The 21,249-nt window shown below is 38.9% G+C and overlaps 1 protein-coding gene across 1 annotated transcript in view; it reads left to right on the top strand.

Moving 5' to 3' along the window:
- The first annotated feature begins 885 nt into the window (after positions 1–885).
- Positions 886–21,249, top strand: part of LOC128988341 (EF-hand domain-containing protein D2 homolog) — a 70,265-nt gene continuing 49,901 nt past the window's right edge. The window contains exon 1 of the mRNA XM_054409546.1: positions 886–1,085. Within this exon, the coding sequence (XP_054265521.1) occupies positions 910–1,085 (176 nt within the window). The 5' untranslated portion in view covers positions 886–909. The remainder of the gene's footprint in view (positions 1,086–21,249) is intronic.

The following is a 21,249-nucleotide window of genomic DNA, read 5'->3' as shown; positions in this document are numbered from 1 at the left end:
CACTTAACAAACACACATATAGCTATCTAGAAATTTTAACTAATTTCTAGATTTCAAATTTTCAATGGATGAATAAAATTGTAAACTTAAAAAATATATAAACCTTAATTCTATATACAGTGAATACCTTTTTGGTTGGTTGGGTATGTATCTTATTTTATTAGGCATGCATCACCCAATCAAACAAAACTCTTGGATAGTTATTGCTTTACAGTCAGTATTTGCCTGCCAACTGTGTACTGGGGTGGTTAATTACTTAATATAAACCCACAAGGTAAATCTTCAAACGGTAATGGAAATTGTCAGTTGTATCCTACGAAAAACATAAAATCTGTTTTTAAAATTTTTATTTTTAGTATTTTTTTTATATTTTGTTCACAGATTTATGTTTGCTCTTTAAGAAATATAACGGTTAATCAAAATAGAAATGTAAATAGAATTTTAAAATGTATGTAAATAGAATTTTGCGTTTGTATATATACTTTCTGATAAGATTATACTTTCTGTTATTAGTTTTATTTAGTATTAGTAAATTGACAAGAGTTTTCCTGTAACTTTTATTTATTTATTTATCAATAATATTTTTGCTTTATAAAAACACAACAAATATTTGAGAAATAACTTGATAAGTTTTCAGGCATTGTTTTATCCCTTAACATCACATATAGAACAAGGTAAACATCGCCCGACATCCTAGCATCTAGGGATGGTATTGCAGAAAAGACAACAATCAAACTGGTAAGAGTGGTAAGCTTGTCATAGATCGGTGGTGGGGGTAGAGTCGACTTCTTCTCTCCAGTCAGCTGAGCGAGCGCTGAGAGAAAGAGAGAGAAGAAGAAGAGAGCTGTCAGCTGTCAAGTGTCAGTGTCAGTCTGTGTTGTGCGCTCCTTGTAGCAACAGTACGTCAGCATGTCGGCAGACTCAGAGCTCAGCACGCTCCTCAGCAGACGACAGGCTATCAACGAAGCCCTGGGAGAAGGCAAGGAAGTTAAACCAACCTTCAGACAGGTTCCTCGTAGTATCTACGCTGAGTTCCACGAGTTCAGCCGAAGACAGGTCAAAGACTATGAGAACACATTTAACAAGTAAGTAAACACAATTGTTATTCGCAAAATATTTCCACAGTATGTGGTGTGGTGTGGCTTTAGAGATATTCTTACCATATGTGGTTACATTTGTGAATTATGATAAGCAAGTTATTATAAATTGGTGCTGTTAATGTACCTGAGAATATTCTTATAACTGCAGTTTTTTATATAATTTCGGAGAATCCTTACAACATTATAACAATTGAGGAATAGGTTAACAGAAATCAGATCAGAAATTAGAAACATTTATTGCCGAAAACATTACAAAAATGTATAGGCCATCGTCAGGTACAATTTATAGCAAAAACATGAATTGTTTGTCTTAAAAAACAACCATTATAAGAAGCAGTCTTTAAATCGTCTTTAGATTTCTATCATAGAAGTTGATTGAAAAAAATATATAAGTATATAAACAAATGTCAACAATACATAAATTTTTTTAACAGTTAAAAAAAGTCACAATAACAAAATAAGACTCAACAATATATAGTACAAAAAATTGTTAAAATTGCTATGGGCGGTAACAGGAGATTCAACAATAGAAGCATACATTTAACATTAGACAACAAAAAACAAACAGCACATCTGACATTAACAATAAAAAACTAATTAATTGAACTTGTTTTCAATAGTTATTTGTGCAACTAGTGAGCAAAGCACTCTTTTTGCACTCGAGTTGCACATTATATTTTTCCTACAGTTACAATAAAACAAATAAATTAGTAAAGAAACGTGACATTTTTACACAGAAGTGAACTTTTAATATGACATTAATGATCAACGCGATCAACAACAGTACAACAGCTGACCAGCTGATTTACAGCCAGTGCTGCCAACGTATTTGGCTATTTCGTGCCTTCACGTTGCAAATCTGGAGTGAGACAAAGTAATTAGAGTGAGACAATGTTAACATTGTCTCACTGATGAGCGAATTGGCCACTTTGCTCTCTCAAATCAGTGACAGAACATGTACATTGTTAGGTAACTGTAGGAAAAGGAATCTTTAATGCTGTAAAAAGGTTTTGCTGTTGAAAGAGAATTCAATTTACATTTAAAACTTTTTAAGGGTAGACAAGTTAACTTATAAGGAAGGTGATTCAACATTTTTAAACCTATAACTACATGGCTCTTTTGAGTTTTACTTAACCTAACTCTAGGAACATGGACCTTATGTTGTGCTCTGGTGTTATACTTGTGAACATCTCTGTTGAAAGTACATTCTATTTTTTTACTATAGACACATAACATGAAAATATATAGATTTATCATAGTCATTATTTTAAGTTCAGCAAAAAGAGGTTTACAATGAGCGTTCAATTCTGAGCCTGTCATTATTCTAATAGCCTTTTTCTGCAAAATCAGTACTTCATCAATTCTTGAGCTATTACCCCATATAATTAAACCAAAACTGATGACACTGTGAAACAAAGCATAATAGACATTGGTAACATAGGTTGAAGGAACATGAAATCTAACAAAAATATAACTCTGTACAGTTTTGAACATAACGTGGTTTATTTGGTTACTCCAGGTTAGGTTGTGATCTATTTTCAAGAAAAGTTTAATACATTTCTCTTCGGACTCATCTGGGGGATATTTATTCAAAATGAAAGTAACATTTTGAGTTTTGGTTTCATTAACTGTGAATTTATTCAATTTAAACCAAGTGATGGCACTTTGCAATGTCTCATCTGACATCATGTCAACAGATATCAAATCCAAAGCCTTAGTAATAAAGGTAGTGTCATCTGCAAACATTATTGTATCAGAATTTACAATATTATGTGGAAGGTCATTAACCATGATTAAAAACAGAATCGGTCCAAGGACCGAGCCTTGCGGAACCCCAGCTTGCAAAACCAATTCAAGTGACATTTTACCTCTAATTTGGTTAACCTGTCTACGTTCCTCTAAGTAAGATTCAAAGAAACGCACCCCTGAAACACAGGGAATATCTCTAGCCCTGCCTGAAACCAAAATGATTAAGTTTTCCCAAAAGAATGCCATGATCTACACGGTCAAAGGTCTTACTCAAATCACAGACTGTAACTCGAGCTAAACCACCAACCTCAAATACATAAATAACATTTCGAATAAGCACACCAACAGCATCGGTTGATGACCTTCCTGTTCGATAACCAAACTGTGAATTGCATAAAAGATCATGACCGTCCAAAAACTTACATAATTGGGATTTTACGATTGATTCAAAAACCTTACCTTTAGTAGGAACTAACTATATCGGCCTGAAATTCTGAGGCAACAGCCGACTACCACTTTTGTGTAGAGGAATAACTATGGATAATTTTAGGACAGTAGGAAAAACACCTTCAGACAAACACATATTGATACAAAAGGTTAACGGTAATACTATTGATCCTAGGTATTTAATCAAAAAATTAGAGAGGCCATAGATATCTTTACTTTTGGAATTTTTCATACGCTGCACAACACTTGTGAAACGATTCAGATTCCGCCAAAAGGTCTAATGCACAATGAGATGAGAGGTTAGTGGATATTGAGAGGTTGGTAAAACTAAAGTAATAGGATTTTTAAGAAATGTTATGTCTTATTTGACTTATCAGCTAATTGGAAACTATACAAAAATGTAATGTTAATTTTTTATAGCCTATATACAATGCTTATATTAACAAAATTATGGTAGGTCTAAAGTACATTGCCATTGGGTATAAAACAACATACATAACATACACATAACACACACACATTGTATAAAACACATTGTAAATTGTATAAAAGGGCCGTAAATAAATGGTCCTGTCAATTCTGTGATACTACTAATATTGGTTAGTAACAAAGCTATAGCCATTTATTCAACTCTTATGCACCCAGATCACTCAAGTTTGCCTTAAAATACGTGTCGATAAATCTAATACAAGATTTTATCAGTCCTTGTAAAATCTGTGGAAACCCCAACTCAATCGTAATTCGTTTGAACACAATCATGTACTCATTTTCAATTCTACAGCGTCAAAATTGGAAATTAAATTAATTAGAAACTCATTGCAGCCAAAGCGTTGCGTGTGCGAGGTGAGGTGTATGCCTAAATGCGTGTAAATTTGTCGAGGGTGGCCACAATACGTCTGAGCGGCGAGCGGCGTGTTTTATTCTAGTTTTTTCTAAAAACTAAGATTTTCTTTAAAGGAGAATAATTGTTAGATAGCAACAATAATACTGTAGTTGCGGGTAAGCACAGTTTGCCATTTTCGGAACGCGGAGATAACGGGAGCACACGGGAACAAAAGTTATGTGAAGAAATTAGCCTTCAGCCGCGGAACAAAAGTGACACACGCGATAAGTGATACTTTTTGTCCGTAGTCCTTTTTTAATTTCATTGCCGTATACTGAGCATTCTAAAATACTTTTTCACAAACTCGCACCTAAAAACTGGTAGGTAATGTATGTCAATACCCATTTTTCTATAATCCCCATGAAATTGGGTTCACTTTTCTTCTCTGACAACCCATACGTTTTTGTTTTATTGGTACCGTAAGTTCAAATGACGCAACAGTTTATTTCCAGCCCCAGTGTTTTAACTCGTTAAACTCTGCTTAATACTATTTAAGTAGGGAATAAGTAGACATGTTAATGTAGATCCATCAGGCAAATGAAAGTTCGCTTAGTCTGCAGGTTTGCTGCAGCGGGGGTATTTTTATACTGCACAGTTCACTACAGAAACTGCAATGGAAACCGATCACTACTGGTTTTACCTCTACAACGTAACCACCACCACACGATTCATACAAGGCCAACCACCCCCACCCATGGTCTACCGGAGCCACGGACAAGGAAGGACACCCACAGTTCTGACTCAGTTTGAAGTCACAAATACGTCTTTGTTATGTATTCAGCCTTTGACTCGACCACTGGCTACTGTACTTCTGACTCGTCCTAGATTACTTTTGATTTACGTAACTTTCTCTTTATGAGTCGTTGAATGAGTCATACCTACTGAGTGATGCCGATGAGTCATAGTTTGGGGTATAAAATGAGTATTTGTTTACAACAGTTATCGGCTCGATAAGGAACGTTCTGTGATGAGTTATACAGTATGACAGGGAGAGATATTGCGATTGTGTATGGAATCTATGTTATGAAACAAGAGGTTTGGTTAATCGTTACATGACATAAAACCTTTTGGAAAAGTTATTAACATGATCGTGATGACGTAAATACAACCGCATTCACCGGCAGACGTAAGTTACTCTCCTTTAGTGTCATTGATGTGTTTTCAAGAGGGATCACCTTATACATAGAAATATTATTTTCTAGACAACGAATAATAATTCATTTTATGTTCAATAATTGTGTGGGTAGTTTAATGGTCATGGTGGTCATCTTCTAAACCTGATTCCTCGTTCGATTCCAAACGGATAAATTCTGGAGCCAGAATCCATTTTGTGCAATCACCATCACCTTATGGTGTAGAATACCTAAAAAAGGTTGAAGTACGTAGATCAATCAACTTCCCAAAATTGAAGGCCAAGAGCGAAACCTACCAGTGACTAGTTTATTTACGCCCAAGTTCCCATACACGAAATATAATGTGCTTTTGTTTTATTAAGTGAAAAATAACTTTACTTTACTACTTTGATGTTTTAAGGAGTGAAATTAAAAAGAGGACTTGCAGTCTTTTACAGTAAGCATGATTTGGAATATGGCAAGAACAAGCGATGTGCGCGTGAGGTCTGTGAGAGCACAGGGGCCATCACATGCCGCGCGTGAGGTCTGTGAGAGCACAGGGGCCATCACATGCCGCGCGTGAGGTCTGTGAGAGCACAGGGGCCATCACATGCCGCGCGTGAGGTCTGTGAGAGCACAGGGGCCATCACATGCCGCGCGTGAGGTCTGTGAGAGCACAGGGGCCATCACATGCCGCGCGTGAGGTCTGTGAGAGCACAGGGGCCAACACATGCCGCGCGTGAGGTCTGTGAGAGCACAGGGGCCATCACATGCCGCGCGTGAAGTCTGTGAGAGCACAGGGGCCATCACATGCCGCGCGTGAGGTCTGTGAGAGCACAGGGGCCATCACATGCCGCGCGTGAGGTCTGTGAGAGCACAGGGGCCATCACATGCCGCGCGTGAGGTCTGTGAGAGCACAGGGGCCATCACATGCCGCGCGTGAGGTCTGTGAGAGCACAGGGGCCATCACATGCCGCGCGTGAAGTCTGTGAGAGCACAGGGGGCCATCACATGCCGCGCGTGAGGTCTGTGAGAGCACAGGGGCCATCACATGCCGCGCGTGAGGTCTGTAAGAGCACAGGGGCCATCACATGCCGCGCGTGAGGTCTGTGAGAGCACAGGGGCCATCACATGCCGCGCGTGAAGTCTGTGAGAGCACAGGGGCCATCACATGCGCGCGTGAAGTCTGTGAGAGCACAGGGGCGGTAGATCACATGCCGCGCGTGAAGTCTGTGAGAGCACAGGGGCCATCACATGCCGCGCGTGAAGTCTGTGAGAGCACAGGGGCCATCACATGCCGCGCGTGAAGTCTGTGAGAGCACAGGGGCCATCACATGCCGCGCGTGAGGTCTGTGAGAGCACAGGGGCCATCACATGCCGCGCGTGAGGTCTGTGAGAGCACAGGGGCCATCACATGCCGCGCGTGAGGTCTGTGGGAGCACAGGGGCCATCACATGCCGCGCGTGAGGTCTGTGAGAGCACAGGGGCCATCACATGCCGCGCGTGAGGTCTGTGAGAGCACAGGGGCCATCACATGCCGCGCGTGAGGTCTGTGAGAGCACAGGGGCCATCACATGCCGCGCGTGAGGTCTGTGAGAGCACAGGGGCCATCACATGCCGCGCGTGAGGTCTGTGAGAGCACAGGGGCCAACACATGCCGCGCGTGAGGTCTGTGAGAGCACAGGGGCCATCACATGCCGCGCGTGAAGTCTGTGAGAGCACAGGGGCCATCACATGCCGCGCGTGAGGTCTGTGAGAGCACAGGGGCCATCACATGCCGCGCGTGAGGTCTGTGAGAGCACAGGGGCGGTAGATCACATGCCATTTTTAAAGCATAATATAAAATTTGATCCCGTTCAAGTATATTCAACAATATTTTTACATGTTCTCTTTCTGCATAGTTGGTAAGGAATCTTTTTTTCACTTTGGGTAATTTGTTAAAAGTACAGAGTGCATGAACATTTGTATAAAAGTTTCTCAAAGCTGTCATTAAGATCTCCGGAATATCTTTTGCATCAACTTCCCTATTGATAAGTAAAGACATACCTCTCAGGTGAACATTCAATAAGAGAATTTTCGTTATCAAATTTCCCCGCCGTGATGTTTTATAGGACAGTTCAGCGCCCGATTAGTGCCGCCTCTGGGGCAGTTTTTGCATGTTTTGCCGCCCCCGCTGACTCCGGCACTTAATTCTTGTAATTGCAGCACTCTACTTCCGTGAGTTTCTTCATGGAGTGATTCTGCAATGTCATCTGTCAGTTGGAGATTAGACGAGGATTCGTGACTGATGTTGAAGTGTTAAGAGATTCCCACATAGGTTTTCAGAGATTTAAACACACCGAATCAATTGCGTCCGTATGACGATTAACTGTTAAGCTACCCATACACGGTCGAACATGTTGGCCGAGCCGCTCGATCCCAACACGCTCGACCGACATGTTCGACCGTTACGGGCACCATCCTACTCGACGCTCGACTCGACAGGACAGTCCAACACGAACCGAGCGTCCAACGTTTTGGGTCGTGTATGGTTTTGGGTGATGTCGAGCGGCTTGACGACCATGGCCTCAGTCTGTCCAGCCTGGAGCAATATTCTTCAAGTTTTCATGGCTTTTACCACTGACTAGAAACTGTATTGTAGCAACGAGACGCTCTTTAGGAAAAATTGATTGTCTCATCCCTGTATCTTCCTTTGTATACGTTGTGAAATACGCCAAAGAAGCTCTTCAAAAGTGTCTTGATCCATTCGCAAATAGCTGTTCAAGTATTCTGAATAACTGGATGCAAGTTCAGACAGTAACAGCATGTGACTAAACTTATTTATGTCCAAAAGACACTTCTTGAAAATCGTCCGATTTGAATAACTAATGAACAACTCCGATTTGATAGCGTGAAAGCTGGTTTTGTCACTGAAGGTTCTTAGACCAAAATATATAGGATTATATAACCTAGACTACGAGCGTCGCTGTTTTCTTTGCAATACATAATAAACCACCACAAACTGCCAAAGCCGAGTCAAAATCCATCGTGCTAAGCTGACGACTTCCACTACTACACAAGCAGGCTCGATCTGCGGTTCGGCCGTTGGACGCCTCCCAACCTCCAACCCAACGTCGAACCCAACCGCTCGGCCAAAATGTTCGACCGTGTATGGGTAGCGTTTTTAGGCAGCGATTCCCTGGCAAAATGTACTGTAAGATCAAGAATTTTTTTCATGGTGGAATCGCTGTTTGGCACTGGCACTAACGTGATAGCATGCTTTGAGTGTATATGGTTAGATTGGTCGTCACTGCAAGGTACGGTGCCAGCCTTGAGGTTAAAGTTTAGATTATATTTTTTTTTACCTGAAGTCTAAACAATCCCTGGTTTAACCACAGACAAAGGCTTTAGTTCAACAGAGCATTTGAGGTTTTTTCAGAGTAGTCTGTAGTCTACTTGGCAAAAAGCCCACGCTGCCTGTATCCGTAAAAACATTTTTATCTTCTCTCTTTTGAACAAAAAATGTATTTTCAGCTAATTTCATGTCATAGTTTTTCAACTAAACATTTGAAGACTATGGCCGTTTTAACATTGACAGCGGACTAGCTTTATTGCAATATAGAACCAACTAGCAGAGCACCCGTCCTTCGTACGGGGTTGGCATATAAGTATAAAATGCTTATTGCAGTTATAATCAAGTTTTGCGTTTGCAATGGGGGAGGACACAGCTTGATAAAATTTGGTTCATAAGTTTACGGCATGAAATAGTATAACACATCGACCATTGCACCTAAACAATAGAAGAAAATAAAATATCAAACATTTGCAAAACATCACAAATTATTCGTTAAATTAAAAACTCAAACCTAACTGTAAACAATCCTACTTTGACAGTTCTCATTTTGTATCAGCTTTTTGTTGCTGCTTAGTTCAAATTAGCTGTTGTCATATGCAAAAACAAAATAATAATAGTGCTGCACCCCTGCTGGGAAACCTTATGACTTTTTAATGCTATTGCATATTATAGAACCAACTTGTAAAGTTAAAACAGCTGACTAAATTCTTTAATTCCCTTTTAATATGAATACTCATAAGGTTAACATGGGGAACAACAGAGCCAATGGGGCGGAGCCCGAAAGGATGTTTGAGATAAGAATATGCCTAAATGTTAATCGGGAATGTGAGCTATCACCATGCCAAATCTCAGCCCAATCCGTCCAGTAGTTTATGCGTGATTGAGCAACACACAAACTCACAAACTTTCAGATTTATAATACTAGTAAGATAGAATGAGCTACAAACGCGGAACACATAGATAATTTTGACGATAGCATTTGGATACTTACCTCGACAGCAATAGTTAATTTAAAACGCTATAATAACGATTTCCGTATCGTCATTTTCTAGCTTGTTGAGAAGAGTTTTCATTGAGCGGGTGAACATGATCACAACAATCAGTGCATAGCGAATCTACGAGGCTTAGCATAATCTAATTCCAGAGTCAATCGTTTCCAGCAGTTTTTGAATGTCTGAATCACCTATATTCTTCATGTGTACCTGAAGTAGTCATCCTATGTATATGAACGAGCTTCAGCCAAAGAGATCCTTTAATTGAGTACAGTGCATTATTATTTCAGTTATATTTTATCTTCTAATGCTATTGCTGTTGATGAGGACATAAAGTATGCTATAGTTTACTCTGCGGTCTGTGGTTGTACTTTCAATTTCACATGAATAAAAGCTTTCGGTATAAAAAGCTAAACAATATTTGAACATGTTTTGTTGGTTCTTAATCAAATTAAGTTCTCTGTTACGAATTCTCAAAAATTGGCAACTACTTAACATGGGAATGAATTGTCTACTTCCCCATATTTCCGAAGGACTCATTTAATTGTAATTTATCGCTGAATGCAAAATTAATACAGAGTTTATAACATTGTTAAACAGTTGCAGTTGCATTATGCAAGCTTAGATAGATTAGCGGAATAAATCAAAATGCATATTTTATTGATATAGCCTTACCAAACTGGCTTTTTAATGTTGAAAGTCATAAAATACTGCTCTGCGATCATTTTAATTGTCTTTTAACAACTGTGGTGATTTGTTAATGATGTCGGCCAAACAGCCGAACAGCTTCAGTCGAACTGATGGAATTTTATTTGTGATTTTCCCGAAGAAAAAAATTAACACTTTACTTCTCATAATTTGTTGTTCTTGATCATTAAGTCACAGCTGTTTCATTGTTCTGGCCATTGACACGTAAGTAATAATTGCATTGAGTTATTTTCCTAGTGTAGGCCTATACTTCCTAGAGGAAAGCCAGTTTATTTACTCTGGTCAGACCTGAGTCGCTGTCGGACTAGCCTTTCACATTTAGGTCTCAAGTAGCACACCTGTCTAAAAGAGTGCACCTAATTTAATTGATACCACGCGAAAGTGAGGGGGTGTCTTGTTCAGTAAATTGGATCTAGGAAGACCGGGTATAGGGCAAGAATGGGTGTAAGCAATTTAATGGAGAGAAACTAACTTTGAAAATGAAAATTTGAGACTTGCTGGACTTTTAGTAGATGCAAAGTCCTTTTTATCTGCAGCTCCCTCAACTATACCTAGGAATTTTATAATTGCCATCCGGTTTGTGGAAAAAAGATGTTGCGCCAGATGATTCTATCGGTCGATAAGGTGTCGCTAAGTTTGCGTACAGCGAAATTTGCGTACAGTTGGAATTTAGCGAAGACTGCGTACAACCCGCCAGGTTGATGTTTGACGAGGGTGAGACAAGGCCTGACCTTTGAGGAAGTGTAATATTACATTCGAAGTTTGCGTACACCACCAAGAACCTCGGCTAGGTGTTGACTATAAACATTTAACTTAAGTAACAAATAAGTTCTTACCGATTACATAAAACTGATAAAAAAGTATCGAGCTTTGAAAATACTATGTAGATAAATAAGTATGTGTAGATATAACAGCCTCTCATACATTGTAAAAGGGAGATGGATATTTACATTTACATACAGATTTACTGATATTACTGAGCAATGTATGAGAGGCTGTTATATCTACACATACTTATTTATCTACATAGTAATTTTAAAGCTCGATACTTTTTATCAGTTTTATGTAATCGGTAAGAACTTATTTGTTACTTAAGTCAAATGTTTATAGTCAACACCTAGCCGAGGTACTTGGTGGTGTACGCAAACTTCGCATGTAATATTACGGATGTAGTGTTTTAGTAAATAGTGTTGTGTTTGGTTGGGTTAGGTTAGGTTAAGTTAGGTTAGGTTAGGTTGGGTTAGGTTGGGTTAGGTTAGGTTAGGTTAGGTTAGGTAAACAGACTATATCTTAGTAATGTAAATATCTTTGAATAATATATATTTTATTAATGTATCTTTTAAAAGTGTATCTTTTAATATTGTAAATAATTTCATGTAATTCAACTGTGTTATTTGTTCTTTATATTTTGAAGACCCGTTGTGAAAGTTCTAAAAAGAGACCGGGCTCTTTTCGCATCATCCTGGTTGGGACCTTGGAGGTCCGGGCGCTTTTCAAGCGTCTGCCTGAGTTTTTGGGCTCTTTTCATGTGCGCCCTAATATTACACTTCCTCAAAGGTCAGGCCTTGTCTCACCCTCGTCAAACATCAACCTGGCGGGTTGTACGCAGTCTTCGCTAAATTCCAACTGTACGCAAATTTCGCTGTACGCAAACTTCGCGTATTCGTCGATAAACGTCCGTTATCACTAAAGTTCTGGTAGGCCTACTAACTTATCCGGTGACGTATAATTCCATTTCCGATCAAGGATTAGCATTTGTTCTTATCTTATTTACAATTGTAAACCGTGAACGAACCGCTTAGGGAGCTGGATAACGTTACGATTAATTTAATCATGCGTCATTTCGGTTCAAAGTAGTGCCACACGAAAAAAAACCTTGAGTTGTTGAGTTTTTTGCTGCGCACGAGCTGGATATTATTCCAAATTAAGGAACTGTAAGATCAAAACAAAGTAGCGATCTCCGAGGTTGTTCTAGACAACATTTTCAGCCAGACAGACATAATAATGGCTTAAAGAAAGGTACAGACTGAGGTCAGGCAAATTGGTCTGTCTAGTCAAATGTGAATCAAGCATATATATATATATAAAAATATTTTCTTCGAAGCAACCAGACCACCAATTTTATATGGGGCAAAGATTAACAAACCATGTCCAGTACGTACACAATTCTTCAAATTACTTCTAAATGGACACTACGTGCTCAATCGCTCAATGGTTAGCTAGAGTAGGCAGTTTCGAATTTTTGCCCAGTACATTATTAAACCTTTAACAATGTAGGTTGACAATTGACAAGTTCCCCACAACCATTACCGATTTCACGCTTCAAAACCCAATCATCACTACATCTGAGATCAAAAAGGATTGTCTAACTCTTACACAATCCATTTCCTAGGCCCGGATTGACATCCTCCAACAAGTGAAACCGTCGTCAAAACAAAGTGCTTGTTGTGACGCAACAACAGTTTGATGCCACCGGAATGTCTCCCGCATCGCTCTCTCCGCTGGTCGGTGACGAACAGTCAGCGTCAGCTGTTATTTTGCCGCGTAGCGCGTGCGAGGCGAAAGTGGAGCTTGGAAATGGCGCGAAAGGAGTTATTTAATGGGGGACCTCGCGGGTTGTGAGAGATGGCGTTTGCGGGACATGGAACTCGTGTAATTAAGTTTTAAGTTGTTAAAAACAGTTATCTAGATAATATTATGTCTTCTAAATTTGTAAACCACCGTAAGGATACTAAAAATTAGTTTTCAGCTTAATTTCAACAAATAATTGTACTGTACAATTGATAATTAAAATGCTCCCGACACAGCAAACCTGTATACCAAGCAAATTTCAAATTTCCTAATTGGATTGTAACTTCGAATAACATTAATTTAACGAGTACCAAGGTTTGCTGCTAATAGGAGGATAATAAAGTGTTTTCCAGAAAAGTATTTATAGCTTAGAGTAAAATTAATCAATTTGCCAAGTTTGATCACAATATATCCATAAACAAGCAACTACACCAGTTAACTTATTTTTTCTCCGTATGAATAACAAAGGAATTTTATATTTACAATTTTTTTAATTTTTCTCGTAACCAATAACCGTGCAAAAACACATCAATAAACTAAATTAATTATTTGTTGTTTAAGCTCTTCAAAATGCTATAGAGATAAATTGGGAGATTTTATGTTTTGAGGGTCAAAATGGGGAAAACCAAATTTTACTTCGTAAAACTCCTTATCATACTGCGATCATGCTGGTTCGTGAACTCGTTCAAATAAATGTAGGGTTACACGTTTGTAAACAATTTCATCGAGCTGTAGTGATTTTTGCTCGAGTGCTGAAAATGAAAGGGGTTTGGCCGCTTTTCCATAAAAACCTTTATGGAAGTTACACATGGCCCCCACATTTAATTGTGGGCCCTGTTACCAGGATCTGGCTCGGGCCCCCCTACCAACCGGGGGGTCGGGGGGGTATGGAATACCCCCCAGCGTAGAGGGGGGGTCCGGGGGTCCCCCCCCGGGAAAATTTTGAAAATGTCATGTATTTTAGTGAGTTTTTAAGGCAATCTAGGTATTAAATTTGTGAGTGGTAAATGGCACTTTTGCAGCCTTTTTTAAGGAAGAAAAGAGTTCTTCAATGAGTGTTATAAGACTTAAAATTACAGGAATTCAGCAATTAAAACTATTATATCAATACACAAAAGCTCCATGCCTATTAATATTTTGTCCTTTTTATTTCCCTGTAAGAGGGTTTGGCTATCTTAACTGCTATAATTGTACTTTGTAATATGGAGTAGGAAAAAACTTACGTAAATTGAGTTTAACAGCTTACACCAATGAAATCATATTTTATTCAGTGACAATTTTCATCAAGAATTTTAACAATACTACATTTTTTGGGAGTGGATGCCTGAGCTGCCGAACTTGCGCCGAGTCGTCACGGAGAAAAACAAATGTGCACGAGTAATGCCGAGAATGACCGATGCTATCCAATCCATGCTTTAGTACAGTATTATACCGAGCAAATTGGGAAGAAAACTTAGGTCAAAATTATTAGGCCTACAATCTTTCATATTTTTAAAACTCCAAAAGTAAAGAATTTTTAAGTTTGTGTCAAATAACCTAGATTGCAATAATTATTAATTGAAATATTCCATACATAAAAGTGCAACCGGGACCAAATGTTGATAAAACAGGACAAATAAGCGTCCCGAGAGGATTTGTCGGGACGGACCAGTCCCCCTAAAACGGGACGTCTGGTCACCTTAGCTATGGTACATAGTACATGTCAATTTTTCAATGCTTTACAAATTTTATTTTAACTTATAACTATAAGGATTCATTCTTGAAACTATCAGTTCAATTATAAAACCAAACTTTGTTTATTATGGGGGGAATGAGGTAGGAGTGGCTAGGCGCCTGGCGGGAGGAAGGGGTAGAGGGAGTTTGTGGAGCCGGCCACTGGGGCCCGAGCTGGCTGTTCTGCTGTTGTATAGTACATACGCACCTACGCACCTATAGAATTTAAATATAAACTTCCTTAGAATCAAGAATTAATACATTTTTAATTATTTAACTTTGTTTTTTGTAAAATATTTAAATATTATTTTTTTATCTTCAATTTATGAGCTGTAAAGTGATCTTCAATGGGGAAAAAAATAAAAAACAAATGGGTAGGCCCGGGCCCCCTGAGGGCCCGGGCCCTGTGACTAGAGTTGCGCCAGCCCCACCCTTGTGGGGGCCATGAAGTTACATGTCACTCATATAGTAGTGGCACTAACTAGACTAAACTAACTAGAAGAAGACACTGGTTTGAACAACGCCTCAATGACACATTGGATTATCCCAAATGTGGTAAACTTTAGTGATTTGTTTGTGAAAGTAAAAATTGTCCATCCAAGAACCAGTATACTTGTAATGATAGTTCAAGAATATATAGGCAGTGTTTGCAGTATTGGAGCACAATGTAGGTCAAAACACTGCATAATCGCTTACTTGCATAACTGAGCTATGATGTTGCATCCGTTATCGAAAACTCGATTCTGCGATTAATATTATGGAATCAATCTAAAGATGAAATCCAAAATTGCAAGCTATATGAATTGCTATCTAACGCTTGATTTATCAATATACTACAAGCTATGCCAAGGTAAACCTGTCTCTTAACCCAATCTACTTAACGGCAACTGATTGGAAGGCGCCATACAATTGTATCTCGGAGTTACTTGGCTAAATATACTGACTGAAAAAATTACTTTGTTCCAAACATTTCAATGTGGATATTTATGTTCTCTAACCTTAAGTCGTTGTGTAAAATAGACTTTCATCGTGCAAAACTTTAGTAACATAAATTGTAATAGTGTGTTTAAATTGTATGGTCGCAAATCAATTGTAAATTAATTGCAGTTGTCCATTACTACGAGTATCTTTCGAACGGAGGTTCGTATTACCGACTTGTTAATCCCGCGTTTATATAGATACACCCATAAACTTTTAATAATGCAAGTAGACTTGTTTGTAAAATGAAACATGTTTCAACGAATTTCCCATGTAGGACAAACCTCATGTGTAGGACGAAATCCCACGGAATACAGTTTGCCCCCGCCCCTCAGACTATTACGACATTTGCCCTGTCACGGCAAATGAGAAACTATACCTATACGGTCATTGAGAAATTTTAAAATAATATTGACAAAACCTGGGGGAGGGGGCAAACATGGCGGGGCGCGCTATGCGTTAAACCGCTGATACATATTTCGAAAACTAACTGTATAAAATAGAACATCGGTTAAAACGTCGTTGTAATTCTAAAAATGTGGACTACAATAATGATTATGAGGTCCGAGGTTGTATCTCTATAAATAAACAAGTTATTGTATAGGATATGTAAAATTAGACTATTCGTGTAGTTTTTTTTTTATTTTTTTTTTTTTTACCGAAAGTAGACTTAATTTGTGAGTGTCGCATGCTGATAGTTGTAATATAGACTATGGTGATAAAAAATACGCATGTCGCCTATCTTTCAGGTGGTCTAGAACTTGTTTGGAGAGGGGCAAAGATGGTGGAACGCGCTATGCATTGAAACGACTATATCTCGATAACGGTACGAGATGGGACATCGGTTAGAACGTTGTTTTAATAAAAAAATATGGCCAATAGAAAATATTGTTGGGTACAAAGTTGTATAACAAAATCTACATTATACAGTTAACCCAATATAGCACCCCTAATCAAATTAACAGCCATTTTAATTATTTAAGATGAGCACTCAAGATAAAGTCTGGACACCCCCAGTTAAATTTAAAAATTTGACATTTATTATTGACCACAATGCAAATTCTCTTTTTTTTATAAAGGTACCCTATGCTGAGTTTATAGTTTTCCTGCTATAACCTGTTAAAAAGTCAATGAGGGATATTTCAAAATGGCTGCCATTTTGATTAAGGGTGCGATATTGACCTCTGGTCTGCGTCATTTAATTTCTCTTGATGAACCCTTTAAAATGAGGGGACACATGATAGGTGTTTACATTTGAAAATTTGGGGCTGCCCCCAAAATACTCCACTTTGGGGGCTGGGGAAAAGTCGTTACTTTGATGAAAAAGTGCAATTTCTTATGTTGTAAATATGTGCCGAGTTTGGTTTTCCTACTGCAATGCGTTAAAAAGTTAACTGGGGGGGTTCCAGACCTTTGCCTAACCCTGTATGTAAAAAGGCCCCCCTCATCTTAGCCACCCCAGGCCCCCCAGTACGCCACTAATCCTACATGCTCCAAAGTTTCAGTAGCCTATATTATTCTCATGTATTTAGTAGAATCACAGAAGCGTTTTTCTGTGGTATGTACTGTTGTATCCATAGTCGATGAAAGCAAAGGGCGTATATTCCACACGCGGCGAGCGATAGAGCCTGCGCCAAACGGAAATGCTGGCACAAAACTTAACTTCCGTTTTACATTGGCGCGTGACATTCATAATGTTAACACTAAAGTACTGAACCAACTTGCTATACATTGTTTGCAAAGTCAGAGTTGAAGCATTTTCATTATATATCAAGAGCCTTTTAAAATTTTTCCATGTATGGCATCATATAAAAAATTTAGCTAGAGTTAGCTAATAGCTGATTTTTATTGCATTAAATGTGTACAATTTCATCTTTAGAATCGAATGATCGAATCCATAATTTACTGTAGCTAGAGCGCACCTGGTATTGCGTGGCTGGATCACGACACTGTTGTACTGGAGCCCTCTGCCCTGGTATTGTGTGGCTGGATCACGACACTGTTGTACTGGAGCCCTCTGCCCTGGTATTGTGTGGCTGGATCACGACACTGTTGTACTGGAGCCTGGAGCCCTCTGCTCTGGTATTGTGTGGCTGGATCACGACACTGTTGTACTGGAGCCCTCTGCCCTGGTATTGTGTGGCTGGATCACGACACTGTTGTACTGGAGCCCTCTGCCCTGGTATTGTGTGGCTGGATCACGACACTGTTGTACTGGAGCCCTCTGCCCTGGTATTGTGTGGCTGGATCACGACACTGTTGTACTGGAGCCCTCTGCCCTGGTATTGTGTGGCTGGATCACGACACTGTTGTACTGGAGCCCTCTGCCCTGGTATTGTGTGGCTGGATCACGACACTGTTGTACTGGAGCCCTCTGCCCTGGTATTGTGTGGCTGGATCACGACACTGTTGTACTGGAGCCCTCTGCCCTGGTATTGTGTGGCTGGATCACGACACTGTTGTACTGGAGCCTGGAGCCCTCTGCTCTGGTTCTAATCCAGCCAAACGCCGTAACGTGTTATTAATGTCGTGGCCTGGTTAAAGATGGATCCTTCGTTCAAGGAGAGCTTTTTCAACCCTAAAATATGTACGTTAATTTTACCACTGTAGTGTAGATCCATCTTTAAAAAATAATGAGCAATAAATAAAAATAAAAAAAACAGTTTTATGTATCGCCGTGTGTTATATGAAAAAAGTAGCACGTGTTTAAAAGTGAAGTTATAAACAACACGTACTAAACACACCCACAAATGTTTCGCTGTAGGAGGTGTGTCTCCAGCGCAGAGGTGGGCCTAGGGTACGATACGAGCGGCGAGCGGCGAGCGGCAACCTGAGCGGCACGTGAGTGGCGGTGGTGGCTACGATACAAGATGCACATTTATAACGCTCATCGAACGCTTCAGCGACTGAAGCGATTGAACTGCTAACGGAGTTAAATTTTAAATATGGCAGCCAATCTATATATTAATTTGAAACTGTTTTTCTTTGTCACAGCTTTTTTGAGAGAACGGCTGGGCGTAGAAACTTGGTAGGGGTCTCTAAAGAAAGGTCTTGGTCTGTAGATGAGCCATCAAAAGAGGAAAGAGGTAAATTCCCTTGGGGCTCTGCCCCAGAAGCCTTTAAAGTTGCCTCTTCAGATTTGTTTGTTGCCGACTGGGACGGGTGGCGTCGTCCTGTAATCCAGCTACTAGGAGGTCACGAATTGTGGATATTTATAGAGATGCACTGTGGATGCGATGCTCACTGGTGTGGATTAACGTCCGCACTAGTGAGTACTACGACTATCCGCAGTACTATCCTGATAATTAGACCAATTCGTAAATTACAAGGAAAATGTGGTTCGGATTCCACTATAAACTGTAGGTCCCTTAGTTGCCATTAGCTGTATGGGCTATTAATTAACAGCTGTGTCTAAGGAACATGTCGGCCTTAGTCACTAACAAGACTACAAGATCGCGCCACTCATCCTACACTCATCCTTCACTCATATTTGGGTTAAAATACGCACATAGTGGCGTCCCCATCTTAAATAATTGATAATTGATTGTTTACATTACGACCGCATAATTCTACACTACTTTTTAATGCAACAGCTGTTAACATTTAAATTGTGATTTATTGAATTTGTCAAAATGAAGTTCAGTATTTGCAATGGATTTTTCTGATTTTAAAATTGATTTTCTTCTGCATCGTGTCATGTTTTGCAATATAATGTTCTATTACCAAATCAGTGGAAAATCCTAATATCACAGTAACTTTAACAATTATTTCTTATGGAGTTAACTAATATCTATTGTTTTGGTTGGTTTCTGCCTTTTTTACCACTTCATGGAGATTGTACGATTGTACGTAGGTGATATTCTTTGGCATATTGCATCTGTAGACGAAACTTCGGTTAATGTAATTATTACAATGGAAAAGAGCGAGAAATCCTGGACAATTTGATATTGGCTAAAAATAAAACTGAATTAACACTGTGCTACATTTCTTGAGGAATCATTTAAATAACCGATTTGCAAACAATGGAAACATAGAAAAAGTCATAGAACAGAACCAAGTAGAAGAAATAGAAATAATGTTTTTTACACTAAAAACACTAAAAAAACAAGGTCAGCTAATTGAAAAAAGATAAAATATTTACAAAAGATTTTGAGTATATCTAACTTTTGTGTGGATCGTGAGTATTTCCATAATCTTTGAGTCGCCTGTAATGCTTCGCAATTGATCGAATTCGAGTAACAGGTACACTAGTTGAAGATAAAATTGCAAGTTATTTCTGATTTCTAAAGATTTCAATCAGCTGACTCAATCCTGAATTATGACAACCCTTGATTTAACATCTCTTGCTCTACAAAACCGGTCGTTATTTGCGATAAAATTCGTATTAAACTTAAGGCGAGGGCGAATTGTAAGTGTCACCTGGTAAAACATGGTGTAGTTGAACATTCTTAGAAGGGGAGTACAGTAACTCTTGCACTTAAGTCCTTTTAGGGAATTTCCCATAAAGGGAATAAGCTATTACCTTAGTACTTATGGTAAGACTTGGACCCAGGACCCATTTACTTTTCGTTTTGTGGTTCGTAGAAGCCAAAAACACCATCCGTTCGAATTCATATACTATTTATATATATGTCCGTTAGCACGATAACTCGAGCAAAAATGATCAGATTTTGATTAAATTTGGTACAAATGTGTATACCTACATTTATTCGAACGAGTTCGCGAACCAGCATGATCGGACTACGGGAATAGGGGGTTATGGGGGGTTTATGGGGTAAAAATTGTGTTCTCCCATTTTTGACCCTAAAAACATAACATTTCGCAATTTCCTTCCTAACCATTTTGTAGGGCTAAAAAAACAAATAATTAAGAATATCGAACCGTTGATATGCGCGTAATAGTTACGGAGAAAACTCAAAAAATTGTAAACTTAAAATTCCCATGTTATTCTTACCCTCCCAGATGCATCAAAGCTAAGTACACTTTAAACTTATGCTATTTAAAATAGGGAATAAATATGATATTTTTAAGGAGATATTTTAGTGTAAATCCAGACTGGCATATGGAAATTCGCTTAGTCTGCAGGTTCGCTGCTACAGCGGGGGCGGGGGTATTTTGTCATTTATTGTGGGCAGATAGAAGGGAAGATACTGACAGTAGGCATGTTTGATCATTTCTTGGTTCTCTGGGCATTGAATTAATAGAACACACTAATATTTTTGCTATGCAATTATGTACATGGGAAGCGAACCTAACCTAACCAATTAAATTTACAGTTTTCTTTAACAAAGTTATGTATCTAAACTTAACATATTGTTTGTCTATGATGAAATTTATATCCATTGCGGTTGCCGGTTGTAATATAAAATGCGTGACTAATTAGCAATACCTCACTCTCATTTGCATTGTCAATTATGTAAAACTTTTTGAGGTTAAGTTGAAAGTGCTGAAACAGACAATTCGTGCTTGGTTTCAAACCGCAAAAGTCCCACAAGGCTTTGGAAATCACAAGGGAGAGAAAACCGTCCGTCATAGATTTTTTATCATTATGGATAGACTGACAGAAGGCAACTTAATGCAGGTATTTTTCTGTCAGGTATATGAAGAGTGCGTTAAGATCTTTACAATTTATTTACAGTTATATCATCAACTTTTTTAAACT

The sequence above is a fragment of the Macrosteles quadrilineatus genome, unplaced genomic scaffold (genome assembly GCF_028750875.1).
Source record: "Macrosteles quadrilineatus isolate MER2022 unplaced genomic scaffold, UCM_ALF_1.0 Scaffold_3__2_contigs__length_128488019, whole genome shotgun sequence".
NCBI lineage: Eukaryota > Metazoa > Arthropoda > Insecta > Hemiptera > Cicadellidae > Macrosteles > Macrosteles quadrilineatus.
Note: the sequence above shows the minus strand (reverse complement) of the source record. Positions and strands in the feature narration are given on the sequence as shown.